Below are 15,942 nucleotides of genomic sequence, written 5' to 3'. Positions count from 1 at the left end.
TTAGAATCACCATGGAGACAAACCTCTGGGCAAATCTCTCAGGCACTTTCTAGATTAGAACAATTAAGGTGGGAAGGTGCACCCTGGATGTGAGTGAATGGGCTAGGGTCCCAGACTCAAGCAAAAGGAGAAAGGAGCAGAGCACCAGCATTCATCCTGCTCTGCTTCTTGGACATTCACACAGTGTGACCAGCTGCTTCACACACATGGTTTTCTGCCACCATGCCTTCCCCACCAGGGTGGACTACATCTTCGAACTGTGAGCCAAAACAGGCCCTTCCACCCTTAAGTTGCTTTTGCCAGGTGTTTTCTCATAGCAACAAACAATATTAGACGCTCTCTGCATAGTTTCTACGGGAGTATTGTTTTAGTACTTGAACGATTTTGTTCTTGAAGGAACTCAGAGCAGGCTGGTGGACAGCAACTTCTCTATGCGCACAGCCTTCAAGGGTGAAGACAGAGGAGCAGCAAGCCTTGACTGGGCAGAAGTCAGTGAGGTGTCTGATAGGAAGCCTGGGCTCTTAGGAGGTGAGGAGTACTGTCAGCATCCTTTTGGGCAGATGGAGGCACAGTTCAGATAAGGGAAGAGGTACAACATGGCTTAGAACCTGGCTCTGGATGGTTGGCATGGACTTAAATAATAACCCTACCACTTCTTCTGTCTGCTTGTAACCTGCCTCAGTTTCCCCATGTGTGCATCCCCGAGGCGTGCAAGTCTGTGAAGGATATGTTGGCATATGATGGTCCTATAGTGCTCCCAGCACCTACGTGTCACTCATTCTTCATCCCAGAAACAAGTGCATTATTGGTCAAGACAATCTAAAGGAAAAGAACTGATAGAATTAACTAGTTACATATGTCTCTCTCTCTCTCTCTCTCTCTCTCTCTGTGTATGTGTGTATATATGTGTGTGTGTGTGTATGTGTGTGAGATAGGCAGAGGGCTCAGAGACATGGCAAGGGTGGAATCAGAGGCCAGGGCCCAGTCAGGGCTGACTACAGCAGCCCCCAGGGCCAGGAATCCCCTTTCCATCCTGTCCACCATGAGAGCTTGGTCACAGCAGTATCTGCCTTGAGAGGCTGAGTACCCCCTCAGTGGAGCCTTGTCAGAGGTCTGCTGGGAATCCAGGCCAACACTGTTCCTGTTGATACAGGAGAAGAGGAACCTAGGGAAAGTCCCTGCTGCCGTGGATTTCTTTACAGGTGGACAAAAAGACAAAGCCAGAGAGGTATGGTACTCAAAATATGTTCTCCAGATGCTTGGGAACTGTTGGCAGGAGGATCAGGAGTACAAGGCTACATTTAGCTATATTTTAAGTTTGAGGGTAGTACGGACTATACAGAACCCTGGTGAAAACAAAACAAAAGCAAAGAAAAGCCAAAGCCATAAGGAACTATCAGTTAACACCACCAGGAGAAGCACGTTTCTATCAGAAGTGCAAAAATACACTCATGCCTCTTCCCAGTCATAACCAACAACCTTCATCCACAGCTACCACAGAATCCTTCTTCTCTAGATTTTGTCAGTACCAGCTGACAACAGCCCTGGCTCTTCCCCTGCAGGGACACAGCCTGACCTAGTGGCAGAGCCCCACTCTGCCATGATTTCCATGTCAACACCTCTCTATATAACCATGGGCACTGTGGAAGGAGCAGAGCACTTCAGCACAGCCACCTGAGTACCCAGCCACCATACTGCTGCCTTCACATGCCAAGGAGGCAGGGTGCCAGCTGCACTTACTTGTTCTGCACCGTGTTCATTATCACCCAGTCGAAGGGGTAGACATTCTTTCCGATGAGGTTCTTAAACATGATGAATGTCTCCATAAGGAAGTCCTGCAATGAGACAACGTGGCAGTGAGGCAGCCCACCAAGAGTGGGGTGAACCCTCTCCCCATGATGCGATTATAAAAGACCCCATTATCTTTAGCTGAAGGAAAACATTCTAGAAGCAAATGAAGATGTATTTCTCTGGTGCTGCGTACTGTTTCTGTCTGTTTACCTGGGCACCTCCTGCTCGAGATAGCTTTTTCAAGGATAGATGTTGAAATGGTCCCTGGAAATGTCTCTCTGGCAGTTAAGAAAAGATCCCCAAGGGTTATAAATATACATTTGTGCCTCTTCTGCTTATAAGAAAACATGGATTTTACAAACCTACCAAGCCAGCTGTAGCATTCTCTCATGTTTATCCTAAATCCATTTTTTTTTTTCTATCAAAGCTCCCAGAGGTTTGTATGCTGTGATCCCTACCCTTTTGTTTTGTCATTTAAAGCTTGCCTTGAGCCACTGCACACACTCAGCATGCTTTTTGACCAACAACCATTCAGGAATGCTACTGGAATCTCACGATCTTCCTGTGGAGCACCCAGATCCCCATGGGGGAGCAGGATTCAAGGGGTTCCCTGCTGCTTTATGCCACTCACACACCCACAAGGAAGTCACTGGACACAGGAAGCTGGTAAGCTTGTACCAGAGGGCCCATGCTGGTTGCAATTAAGAGTACTTCCTATTTTGGAAGGCAAGTTGGTTCAACTCTGTGCTGTTAACCTGAGCTCTGACAAGGTATCCTGGGAAGCTTCCATGTGTGCTCAGGACCAAGGGAGAGAAAAAGAAAGGCAGCAGCGAGATGGTTTAGAAAAAGACGGTCATAGCTAGAGTTGGCCAAATGAGTGGGCCTTTCTCATTGCTCTATCTATTGAATCAGAATGAAGTGTTGGCTATGAAGGCCAAGAGACAGAATGGAGTTTAAGCAGCCAAGAAAGCAATTCCCAGTGGCAAATTATCAAATGGCACCATTTGTACGGAAGCAACTTGAAGACAAGTGTCGGTGAAGGAACTGAGGATGGCAAGGGTGGCTCCATTTTGTTTCTTAGACTCTATCTTACCTTGGAGTGACCTGACCCCCACCTTTGGGTTCTGAGAAGGGCCACATAGCCCTCCACCCTGCAGGTTGTCATGAATGCCACCTCAATTGCTTAACACCCCCACCCAAAACTTTCCCTTCCCTGTAAATGTAAGGCTTGGAATTCCCTACTTGCCGTTTTATCCTTTGAAAACTCTGCCCCCCTGAGACTCAGGGCCTCACTTTCTAACCTGCTGCCTCAGTGAAGATTGGTGGCCTGAACTTAAGCTTGAATAAAGATCCTCCTGTGATTTGCAATGGACTTGACTTCTAGTGGTCTTTTGGGGTCTCTCGAATCGGGTACAACATCAGGTGGTGGGCAAGGGAACCTAATCTAGGTTCATTCTGTTGCTGTGAGGAAACACTCTGACCAAAAGTAATTTAGGGGAAGAATGGGTTTATTTCAACACAAGATAATGATTCTACTGCTTAGCTTCCCATTTTGTCAAGAGTTTGGAACTTTGGACGGCTCGGTTGTACACTTTGTGGTCATATCTTCTTGTATCGAATTGTTGGCTTTCTTGCCTCTCTCCTAAACCTAGTAACTGAGATGCAGGGTTGGGTTTACAGTCTTAGGAGAGAAGCCATCTTTCTCCAGTGGCTTTTCTTTCCTTTCTATGACTCACAGGCCAGCATCTAATTAGTATTGCTCAGTTGATATATGATGGAGCTTGGCTAATCAAACAAAATGCAGTCTGGAGTGGGAGATGACCTCTTGTGAGGCTTGCCCTTAGGGCCGAGTAACTCAGTAGTCAGGGTGGTCCAGCAGAGCTGGTGAGGCTTCACAAACAGCTCTCCCAAAGCCTTGGGTTCAGGAGTACTGAAAGAATGCTTCCTCAGTCAGCTTCATTCATTCCTTTCACAATTTGCATTTGACTGTTTACACACAGGGTGCCCAATACAGCAAGTGGTCAGCTCTAGCAAAAGCTGCAGGTATGTTCTGGAGGAAAAGGACAGCTTCGCTAGATCTCAATCTCATTCACTTGATGAAAAAGCCACCCTCAGCTGGAGGGCCCACCTGATCAAGGCAGATACTGCTTTCAGAGAGGATCCAAACTCAGTTCCCAGCACCTACGTTTGGCAGATCACAACTGCCTGTAACTCTAGCTCCAGGAGATTCGAAGCCCTTTTGTGGCCTCTGTGGGCACTATTCTCACATGTTCTTTCTAACACATACCACACGCAGACATACACCTACACACACACACACACACACACACACACACACACACACACACACTGATAGAAGAAAGACAGCAAAGACAGCAAAGAGAACAGAAACATAGAGACACACCAAAACTCACCATGGTGGCCCATAGCTGTAATCCTAGCACTCATCGGACTGAGATGGGACAATCACTGCAAGTTTAAAGCTAGCCTAGGCTATAAGCAAACTGGACAGAGCAATCTGGACTGGACTCTTGATCCTGGGGGTGGGGCTCTACGAAAGGAGCAATGGTGGGAAAATTAGGTGTGAGGTCAATGAGTGAGGTGGTGGCTGTCCCTACCTATGACATGATGGGAACCATTGTAGGTGCTTGCCCAGAGAAATGGCATGCCTAGAGAAATGGCACTCTCTTTCTTAAGATGTTTGTAACACACATACACACTCACACACAAACACACACGGGGGTTGGCGGGAGAAGTTCCAGGTTACAGGGCTTGCCATTGACAGCTCAGACATGAATTGCTGCTGTTCTCCCAGTTTCTCTGTTTGTCTGAAGCTTTTCATGATACATCGTTAGGTTAAAGAATACAAGTCAGATCACGGAAATTTGGATAAGGTGAGTGGATTGCATGAATGTCAAACCCTGGTTTTGATGTTATAAGATAGTATTGCAAGACATTTCTGTCAAGAGGAACTGAATAAAGGGCATACAGAATTCATTACATTCAACAGCTGTGTGTGACCCCATAATGGCTTCACAATAAAGTTTATCCAAAACACAACTGCTCTGAAAACAGGCAACAAAGGATAGAAGGTTGCTAGCATAGGCCAGAGGAGTTCCTGGCTGGTATGACACCTCCATGCCCCTGGGTGCCTCCCACAGGAAACTCCTGCTCAGCACAGAATCAGAAACTCCTCCTTTTACCGCCACCATTGTCTGCTCTGCCCAGGAAAGACATCTCACCAATGACTTAGCCTTGTCTGTTTTGCTTTATTTTGTTTTGGTTTTTGTTTTGTTTTGTTTTCAGAGCTCAGATGATATGGGTTCACTGGAAAGACTAACCCTGGGGAATCTGAGTTTGTTCTGACTGCCATGGCCTTTCATGATGCTGATAAAATGTCACTGGGAATGGAATCTGCACCCCTAGATTGGTGGTCCAGTGTGGGGAGCTCTCCTGAGGCTGCACTTGCAAGAAAGTAGTGGTCCAGGAATAGAGCAGCCGGTGTGTGGAGCCTGTCTCCTCTTTCTACCTAGAAGGCATGCTCCACGGTGACCAGGCAACACTTCTGCTGATGGTGTCACACAGACAACAACACCTTGGAGACCCTGGGGGTTTCCACTGTGGAATGTGTCTGAAGCAGGCACATTCACACTGCTGGCATTTCTGCCTCCCCCAAACCCACTAGTATTCTTTCTCACCACTTTCTATATCCAATACTTTACCCTTGTCTATTGCAGAACAGGCTAATAGTCAAGGTAAGGTGCTCTGAAAGAGAGGGGCCTATATCCATCGATAGAGATCTGGACAAGTGTCAGAAAGGGACTCCCAGAAAGTGAGGACTGAAGAAGCAAGAAGGTGAGGAAGGATTCTAGCAAGAGGGCCTGGGATATGTGGAGGTTCAGAAAGTGGCCTGGCAGCAGATTGGGCCTGAGAGACTCCACAAGGAATACAAGAACCAGGTAGCAGGTGAGAAGGCCTCAGTCCCCAGAGTCTGTGCCTCCTTCTCTCTTCTAACCTTTAGCAGAGCCGTCCCCTCAGCACTGCCTCTACCCGTTCTGCCCCTGCACATCTCCATCTTCATCCAACACACATTTACTACGGGAAAATGGCACATAAGTGCCAGGAACCAAGGACAAAATCCCCCAAGTACTTGGCATTACACATGCTATATACGTCTTACACGTCTCCAGGTCTTTATTACCGCCCCCCTTCTTTCATATGATTCCCTGCACTCTGCCCAAAGTTTGGTTATGAGTCTCAGCATCTGCTTTGATACACTGCTAGGTGGAGTCTTTCAGAGGCCCTCTATGGTAGGCTCCTGTCCTGTTTCTTGTTTTCTCCTACTTCCATCCCATTTGTCTTTCTAAGTGTGGATTGATCATCTAACCCCAGGTCCTCCTTCTTGTTTAGCTTCTTTAGGTGTACAGATTTTAGTATGTTTATCCTACCTTATAGGTCTAGTACCCACTTATAAGTGAGTATATACCGTGTGTGTCTTTCTGCTCCTGGGATATCTCACTCAGGATGATCTTTTCTAGATCCCACCATTTGCCTGCAAATTTCATGATTCCCTTGTTTTTAATTGCTGAGTAGTAATCCATTGTGTAAAAGGACCACAATTTTTTTTATCTATTCCTCCATTGATGGACATCTAGGTTGTTTTCCAGGTTCTGGCTATTACGAATAAAGCTGCTACAAATATGGTTGAGCAAATGTCCTTGTTGTATACTTGAGCATCTTTTGGATACATTGGGCAAGATTTCTGCTTCTCCTCCTGATGCTGAGACTTAGATCCAGGGCAATACCCAGAAGTAGGCAGAAGGAAGAAAAGTTCGCTGCAGCTCTTCGTCTTGAGGAAGCAGCTTGCCTGTCCTTTGAGGGATGCTCTAGTGGCACCTGTCTGGTCTTCCCTTACCTAGATCAGTCTTCCCACCCTGGTTGAGATTCTCTGGCTACCCTGGGGACAAAGGACCATTTAGAAGGTGACCGCAGCAGCCCTGTGGGGATAGTGGGGTGATGATAACTCTGAATCTATTTGAGACTGATTCACCCACTGGCAGTGTATGGGGGAGGTAGCAGCGGGGGTGGGCTGGAGTGCGGCTGAATTTAAGGACCTGGAGCTGTGCTTGTTAGATGCAAGCAGGACTTAGAAAAACGGTTTTAGGCCACTCTCATATTGGAATACTAATTAACTTCCAATTATTTCACAGGAAACGATCTTTTCATTTTCGTGATAATTGGGAGAGCAGAAAAATAAAATACTCTCCACATATAGTTAGTGGATAGGAACATATTTTCAAGAAGGTTTTGATGAACCAACAACAATCAAAAACCTTGCCATGGGAATTTGAGACATACCAATAACAAATGCCATTTTATAATGGAAATTAAATTGTATGCAAATAATTGATTTTCTGGATGCCTGTGTCTAAGAGAAGAAAAAAAAGAAAAGTCCCTTGGGAAATTAGGCCCACAACATGGTGTCCATACTTGATTCTCTATTTTGAGGAAGGAGAGAGAGTTCACACCCAAGCCAGTGAGGCACCCTTATCTGTGAATGAGAAATGGCCCCTGTATTCTTAGGCATTTGAACACTCTGTCTCTAGCTAGTAGCAGTGTTTGGGGAGGGTTAGGTGGTGCAGCCTTGCTGGCAGTTCAGCCTTACTGTCCTCCCTGGGAACAGGCATTCAGATCATAGATCTCTGTCCTCCTCTGTGGCCTAGCAAGACTGTTCCTACCTCGAGTTGGGGGGAGGGGGATAAAGGAGCCAGTCGTTGAGTTCATGTCAGAAATAGTTCCTGTTCCCCTTACTAGGGAAACCCACTTGGTTACTGAGCTACCATGAGCTATATCTGAGCAGGACTCTTATTGCTCTGGAACTATAAGCCAGAATAAATCTCCCTTCTATAAAATGGCTTTGTTCATGGTGTTTATGACAGCAACAGAAAAGTAATTAAGACTCACACTTACAAACTACATTGTATCATTGTGTTTCATCCCACACTGTAGCTAAATTCATATTAGATACTTTTTAATGCCACATATAGATTTTGAGCACGTCTGTTCTGATAATGGACAAATTATTAATGGCGGTACTCATTTTTCAATATGAGCAGTTATTCTCATCCTGAAAACCTTATCATTCATCCAAAAATATCGTCTGTGAACTCACACAATGTCATACTGTTATTTTCACTGACCAAAGCAGGCCAGAGATGCACATTTAAGATTTAATGATGAAATTAAATACTATGAATATAAAATAAGCTTTCACTATGCTATCATTTTGAATTACACCTAGGACATTCTGTGGTATTTATTGTTTACTTGAACATGTGCCTAGAGTAAATTTCTTCTTGAGACTCAAAGTTAACCAAAACTTATAGATAAAATAAAACTGTACACATTTTAATACCCTTTCATTTAAGGAAAACTATTATTTGAAGGTATAGACTTATTTTCTTCTTAAAAATTATCTGTCTGCCTGTCTATGTTAACCCATAGTCTATCTACTAACATAGTCTCTATAATTATATCTATCAATCAACCTAAATAGCTATCAAAATGTCCAACATCTATTGTCATCATCAATATATTATCAATCTATCACTTATCATCTATCAAGTAATCTATCATTTATCAATCTAACTTCTATCAATCTATCATTTATCTACCTATAAGAAAGTTTGTTATAATTTTGAGGCATAAATTCATTTTATTCTTAGAGATTTACTTATTTTTCATCCATCATATGACTATATGTATGTATGTATCAACTGTCTATATACGTATCTGTCTATTGCCTGTCTATTTGCCTGTCCACGTACCTACGATGGCCACAAAGGAGAAAACCTGGTCCTTGATATAGCTCTTTGAAGAAAATCATGAACATCATCTTGTTTCTTCCCTCCTTCAGTAAGGCAGAGGCCAAACGCAGTAAGCCTTGCTCTGGTAATACAATGTGAGCTAGCTGTGCCGCACAGCAATCTATGCATTGTCTACTGGACCAGAGGGTCCTTAAAAGTGGATTCCAAGAACTCACATGAGCTGCTCATTAGAAAGCATGCCAGCAGGTTTGGTGCAGCTTTGCAAAGGATATTTGCCATATGGCAGTGTAATTTCAGGCCATTAGGGAGGTAGCTCCTGAGCAATAAATTTTCCTATTACACTCTCCCAATTAAGTTGCATCATAGTTTGAGTGAGGAGGATGAAGGAGTTATTAGGAGAAATGCTGATGAGTGTATATGATTAGCACTAATTAATAGCAGAAGATAGCTGAAGGTCCAGGAGAGTGGCTCGTGAGCTACAGCTATAGAAAGCCAACCAAGAAATGACAGGAGCTAATGACTGAAGGATGTGATTGTTGGTGACCCAGCAGCAAGGGAAACTATTCTGTGACCAGAACAGATGGGAATGCTCTAGGCTCATACCCAAGTTGTTCTCTAGATCAGCGCTAGTCAAAAGCTTCCATGTAGAGCCTGGTGTGGCTTTTGATATCAATGAGAGAAGTTCCCATGCAAAAATCTATTTTAAATGGAAATACAGATGTCACCCTCCACTTCCACTGTTGGCCTAGTGAGATGGTGGAAATGACACTCACCACGACATCTGTCCTCATTTTCCCGAAGGTCTTGATTAGGTGGGCGTAATGGTAGTCTTCCATCTGCCGTAAAATAGCTGTCATGCAAGCCACAAAGTTCCCCTGTAGGTGGATTGGAAGGTAGAATTAGATAGAGAAATAACACTCCTTATGGGGAAAACTGACATCAACTATGGAGCTGGCTGTTCAACCACCAGGGGAAGGCATGGGACTTAGGCAGAAGTCCCAATTCTGCTCCGTGGCACTCAAGAACAGAGACTCAAGACCCAGAGATGGCCTGGGTCACATCTGACCTCAGAAATTTTGTTTGTTTGTTTGTTTGTTTAAGGAGGTACAGTGGATTTTTTCATCTCTAACTGTATTAAATTATCAAATGCACCTTGACAAAAGGTTTTTCAGAATGGAAACAGAAGCTTTAAATGTTTCTTCCTTAATTAAGTTCACAAAAAATTAAAGACAAGGTTGAAATCCCAAAAACTTAAGTAGCATTCTTAGAAATAACCCGTATTTATTATGAAGCAGATGTGTGCAGCCCCTCTTCTTGGGCCATGGCAAACAGAAGCATCTTATTTCTCAAAATCTGCCTATGTCCTTCTTGGCCAATTCAAAGGCAATCGCTACCAACCAAACCCACTGTGAGTTCTCCTCCCGGGAAAGAGTTGGGGGGGAAAGGCAGTCAGTCTCACTGGAATGTCCAGTAAGAGGGATGGGAATTCTTCATAACCTATAGAGCTTCATGGAAAGAAAGAGGAAGAAGAAAACAGAAACCAACAAACAAAAGCAAATGCTGGAGAGAGCAAAAGACCAAAGCTGTCCAAGGAGTCTGGACAGTGTGCACACTGTGGGTGTGTGGACACACAAGGGTGTACCTTGAAAGGTTCATGCTTTGGGGTGAGCAGTCTTACTGCCATAAGTACAATTTCTCACTGGCAGGCTGGGGAGCTGATATCACGGAGCCTGCCTTGCTTTTAAATATGCACCCGCGAGGTAATGACATCTGAAGCCGCACAGGACCTATACTAACTGACATTAAACTGTATGAGTCTCGTAGAATAATAAAAGGGATATAGCTTGAGACACATCCCTACGTTTTCTTTAGTAAATGAGCTCCCAAATTGCATTCTTTTCACTAATTCCAATTTTCCCAACAATATATTTGAATGCCTAAATGTCTTTTATATTAATTTGGAACATGCACTCCACAGTGAATGTTAGAGTCCGATACATTTTCTGTCTGTAGTATACACACAGGCTTCCAAATGAGTCCTCAAAGGACCCATTTTGCAAATTGAACAAATACAATAATGATGATATGGTATCTTCCATTTGCCCAGAAATGTAAATTATTTGTGAATAATGGTAATTGTTGAGCTTTAGATTCCAAGTTGGTGGTGTTCTGGGAAAGAGCTAAATAGTGCTTGTTTTGCATCAGAAGGACATTTATTTATGAATGGGAACTTTTGAAATATGTAAATATTTGGCATCCCACTGGGCTCCAGAGAAGCTCTGCCTGAGCACCTCATCTTCTTCTCAGGAGATGCCATCCTTGAGTGCTCATCTTTGTCACGTTGCCCATTAGCCAGGCCCCACTCTCTTGCAATCATCCATAAACTTGTTGCTTGTTCCATTTCTCAGGCAGCTAATCTGAGGTGCAGAGATTGTGTCCTCAGAGGAGGAAAGCCTGGTACGAAGCCAGCACTCCAGGGCTGGAACACACGTATTTGGTCACTGACAACCAACATAACTTAGAGAGTCACCACTCCCATCCTTGTCCTTATCAGGGAAAGTTAGTAGAGGAGAAGGAAGGGCTTCCACAATACTATGCCTCCAATTCCACTCAAATGCAGCTGCCTGGAGCCTGTAATGGACTCTGGGAGAAGAGGAAATTTCTAGAACAGCATCCATGCACGTACACCTAGCACATGCTTAAAGAAAACATGCAGGTCAAGGCAGTTCAGCAATGACTGACATTTCAGAATCACCGAAGCCATTGGGTCAGCAATGTAGATTTAGAAGTGTGACATCAACATGCTGACCGTAAAATATCACACTGCAAGGAAAAGGAAAGAAAACTACTAAAGGGGCTTAAGAAAATTCAAGGCTCTGTTCAAAGTCACAGCCATAAGAACAGCCAGCACATGTGGGTCAGGCCAAAGGGCAGAGGAGGAGACAGAAACCCACTCATTAACGAGTATAATTCTGAAAGTCCAGAAGCAAAGAAAATGGTGGTGGAGAGACCAAAACCCAAGAACACAGTGGTATCCACAAAGCAAGCCCTGGAAAGATGTAAATGGCTAGTATGGAGTCTTTTATATGGATGAGAACATCTTGAAGAATGCAGCCAAACAGCCCTTTATTTAATGACACTGGGGGCTAATGAAGGCAGATCCTGAAAGGGCAGAAAGAGGGCCATCCCCATGAGTTAGCAGAGAGCTGCCTGGCAGCCTGCATGCCCCCTTTACTTAACCTAAGGAAATGGGCCAAAAACAATTTGTACCATTCACCTACTCCTTGCTTAGAGGAAGCAAGTTTTGCTAGCTCAGCACAATTATATGTGGGAACATGGACTCCACTAGCCAAGGGGAAACATATGTGCTACAGTTCACAGACACATCCCCTCTTACATCCCTGAGCTTTGGGAATGGAACCCCACCCTTGGGGAACCTGTACTTTTATGGAGCCAGTACTGTTCACACGATAGAGCTCCACACCTCACTTGGAACCAGGGTAACCCAGCATATACATATTTCTCTGTAAAAATGGGCGAAGCACTTTGTTGTTTGTTTTGGTTTTTTTTTTTTTGTTTGTTTGTTTTTGTGAAAATGGTATTTGAAATCAGTTGTATACTAGGAACAAAACTAGAAAGAACTGTGGGAAAAAAAAACACTTCTATTTCTACAGGCTCTAAAGAAAATTACACTTTTTGGTTTAATTATTTTAAATTCATTTTAGGAGTCATCTGAGGCTTTTATTTTTAAACAGTGAGTAGGCCGGTGGTAAGACATTGTACGGAGCTAGTCCTTGGAACTTGAGTTTGGGGATTGGGCTCAGGCTCTAGCTTCAGACTAAAATAATTAACAAGATAAAAATACGAGATATTCCTGTGATTTTGAAGCAATGCAGAGTAAGGGCAGAGAAGTCAACTGTACTTAAAAAAAACCAGGACACCAACTGCCTCATAAACAGAAAATGTGAACCTCATTAGTAATCAAGAAGAAAATGATACATCGTTATTTGCTGCCAGAACAACGAGGCAGGATTTAAGCATTGAGTGGTGAAGGTACAGAGGATGAGGGTTCTCACACAGGACCGGTGTGAGCTTAAATTGCTATAACCTTTTTAAAAAGCAATTTGGTGAGAGGTTTGAAAAGTCTTGGAAAGAAAATACTCATCTTCTCAGTAATTCTCCTTCTAACAACCCACCTGAAAAGGTAATTCAGGAAAGGAAATTTTATGTCCAACAGTGTCCATTGCATTTCTGAAAAATATCTAAGCACTCAAGGCAAGAAATTGTCTAAGTCATATATTTTATATGGCTGAAAGATGAAATGCAGGATGCTAGTTACATTTGAATCTCAAGTAAACAAAAAGAAAGAACAACTCCTCCATATTATATGCATATATTACATGGACCTCACAGAAGCCAGGAAGAACACTGTTTACCTACAGTCTATATGCAATGGACAATCTTGTGTATATCTGTTAATTCAAGCAGTTGTACTATTAGGCTGAAATATTGCACAACCTTTGAATATTAACCTCAGAACTACAAAGCGATTCAGTAACACAAGAAAAGACAGTTTACGAATGAAAATACAGATATTTTATATACACGAACCCACACTGTAAGGAATCTATAAGGCAAGATAAAAGGGAAATGCCTAGAAAGAAAAGATTCAGGGCTGTCATCAGGGAGGAAAGGTGAACACGTTATTTTTTTTATAAGCAGCATGTATTAGGACTTTAAAAGGTGGTCTTGAAAGACAGAGAGATGTCACCTGCAAGAAAGATGTCATCTGTGAGGAGGGACCACCTCTTCCTGAGCCCTGTATTTCCTACTCTCTTATCTTCACTCTGCCAAGGGTCTGTTGCCTGGAAAAACATAGCAACTGCCTTACACCACTTCTTGATGACAGAGTGATCGCTCCCTCCACATACACTTTACAAATCCTTGAAGAACTGGCTTCAGTGGCCACTTTTAAATCCCTGTGTATTCTCAGTGCATTAGCAATGTGGATAGTGGATGGAGGGATGGGGCACACAGGCAGAATGGAGAAGTGGGCACAGGAGGACAGAAGACAGGAGGACCAGAGAGAGGCCAGGTGAGCCTGAGGGCAGGTCAAACCGAAGACAATGAGGACTAAAGACGGGTAGAAGAGAGGAAGAGCGAAGAGCATATAGATAGGGCTAGAAGGGAGGAACACTGGTAGAGGAGCTGAGGATATTTCGCATCAGGTAAATTCAATATTAAGATGCTGCAGCAGGGTAGAAAAGAGGTATGGGGAACGAGGTGCAGAAGACACAAACAGAGAGCCAGCCCTGACATAGTGCCTCTTACATGGGTCAGCAGAACAGTCAGGTTTGAGGACAAGTATATGGATTAGTAGGAAAACTCCCAAGAGTATTCACTCCTGGTTTGGGGGAGCTGTGAAGGTGGAAGGCAAATGGTTGCAGCCACATGACTAGTGAACTTGGTTTAGTTATTCTGTCAGCTGGGTGTGTGCTGATTCATCTGCCCCGGAGTTCCCACTTCCCATGTGCCAAGGATCTGCTGTCTGGGATGTGTGGCATAGACAGGACTGTGAACACTTGTCTAAGTTCTAAAAATTTCATGAGGTGTTTGAGCAGCTCCAGATCACAGAAGCTGCTGGAAGCATAAAAAGCACATCCGGAACACGTGACAGGTGTCAACACTGGGAGTGAAGACTAGTTCTGGTGATGTGGCTCTAGGAGGACACTTGATGGCTCCTAGCTTGGAAAAAAAAATGCAACATGTTTTCTCTAATACAGTGTCTTCAAAAAGGAAATTCCATTTAGGTACTTAAATCTCACTGGATACTGAGAATGGCCCTACCTCATAATCTCCTGTCAAGCAACGTCAAGGAGAGCAATCATTAGTGGCATTTAAAGCTTGTGTTGTGAGAGAGCACGAGGAAAGAACTACAGCCAAGGTGTGAAGGTGTATAACTCGAGGGGTTTGTAATGACTCACATTTTGAGAAAGACTTAAACCAAAGAATGAATAAGCAAGGAGCATTGTGAGAACAAAATACAGGATTGAGATGTGCCTGGGAGTCATTCCCTCCACTGAGAAGTCAAAAGCTGTTAAAAAAAGTTCATATGCGTGATGTCTGGGTACTGACACCCTAGAAAAATATGGTGCACGAAGGCTCTCTGTTTTTGAGACGAAAAGTCAAGGCGAAAGCTTATATGCTCTTATTTCTACGAAGAGATTTCAAAATAATAAAAACAGAAAGTCAAGAGTACAAAGAAAATATCAAGACATCATAAACTAGCCCAAAGATTCCTTAGTCTTTGCAAAACACCCTTGGGGGAATTCCATATTACACATTCAAAGTATGGGTCTATCTCTGATTCTTCTCATCATGCTGACTATACAGAACATGTTTCAGCAGCAGACTGCAGCCAGGTGTGGTAGAATAAGCCTTTAATCCAAGCACTTGGGAGGCAAAGACAGGCCACTATCCATAAGTTTCAGGTCAGCCTGGTCCACAGAGTAAGTTTCAGGACAGCCAGTGCTACATAGAGAGAGACTCTTGTCTAAACAATCAATATCAACACCATGGTCACAAGGACCATGAGAGTGAGAAGCAATGGAGAACAAAAGAACTCTGGAAGCTGGAAAATGAATGAACAGAGGTGGCCAGAGGAGTCAGAGACAGGAAGATGGTGAAGATCTAGCAACAAGCCCACTGACTTCTCTGAATTCCAGAAAATCTTAGAAACCAGAGGTACCAGGACCTCAGAAGCCAAGGCATGAGTTACAAAGCAGCAAAAAAGGAAACCTTGTCAGGAGGAGAGGGGCAAGGGAAAAGAAGGAAGAAGAGAGAGAGAGAGAAACAGAGAGACGGAGAGAGACAGAGAAAGACAGAGAGAGGATAAATTCAATAACATGATCTCTTTATTCAACATATGGTGAATTTTCACTCATTTAATTTCCAAAATATCATAATTTCCTTATTTTATGAAGAACTGAAGTGAAGACTATAAAAAGGCACAAAATAAAACTGAAAACAGCATGGTTGATAAACTACACTAATGCCATCTATTAGGGATTTTTAAACTACTAGCAACAAAATTAAATATTAAATTTAGATAGTGTGCTTGGTTGAATTCATAAAGTATTAGTATCTCATTTCATTCCAGGCACACTGAGGGAAAAAAAATCTAATTTTAAAAACAAAATCAATTTCAATTTTACAGAGGGAGTAATTATGGAAAGATGTTTAAAGAACACATACCAAAGGGGAATATTTGGATATAACGTTACCTGTAACAATTATTTGCTGCTTATTGAATATAATAATTTAA

At 43.3% G+C, this 15,942-nt stretch overlaps 1 protein-coding gene across 2 annotated transcripts in view; it reads right to left on the bottom strand.

Annotated features, from left to right (window-relative positions):
* Dock1 (dedicator of cytokinesis 1) overlaps positions 1-15,942 on the bottom strand; it is a 488,224-nt gene that overhangs the window by 165,122 nt on the left and 307,160 nt on the right. For both annotated transcript variants that reach the window (XM_055608813.1, XM_055608814.1), the window contains exons 28-29: positions 9,392-9,493; positions 1,741-1,835 (exon numbers count right to left, since the gene is read on the bottom strand). In XM_055608813.1, coding sequence (XP_055464788.1) covers positions 1,741-1,835; positions 9,392-9,493 — 197 coding nt within the window. The remainder of the gene's footprint in view (positions 1-1,740; positions 1,836-9,391; positions 9,494-15,942) is intronic.

This window comes from Psammomys obesus, unplaced genomic scaffold (genome assembly GCF_907164565.1).
Source record: "Psammomys obesus unplaced genomic scaffold, mPsaObe1.curated_primary_1811, whole genome shotgun sequence".
NCBI classification, from domain to species: Eukaryota; Metazoa; Chordata; class Mammalia; order Rodentia; family Muridae; genus Psammomys; species Psammomys obesus.
This window is presented reverse-complemented; position numbering and strand designations above follow the sequence as displayed.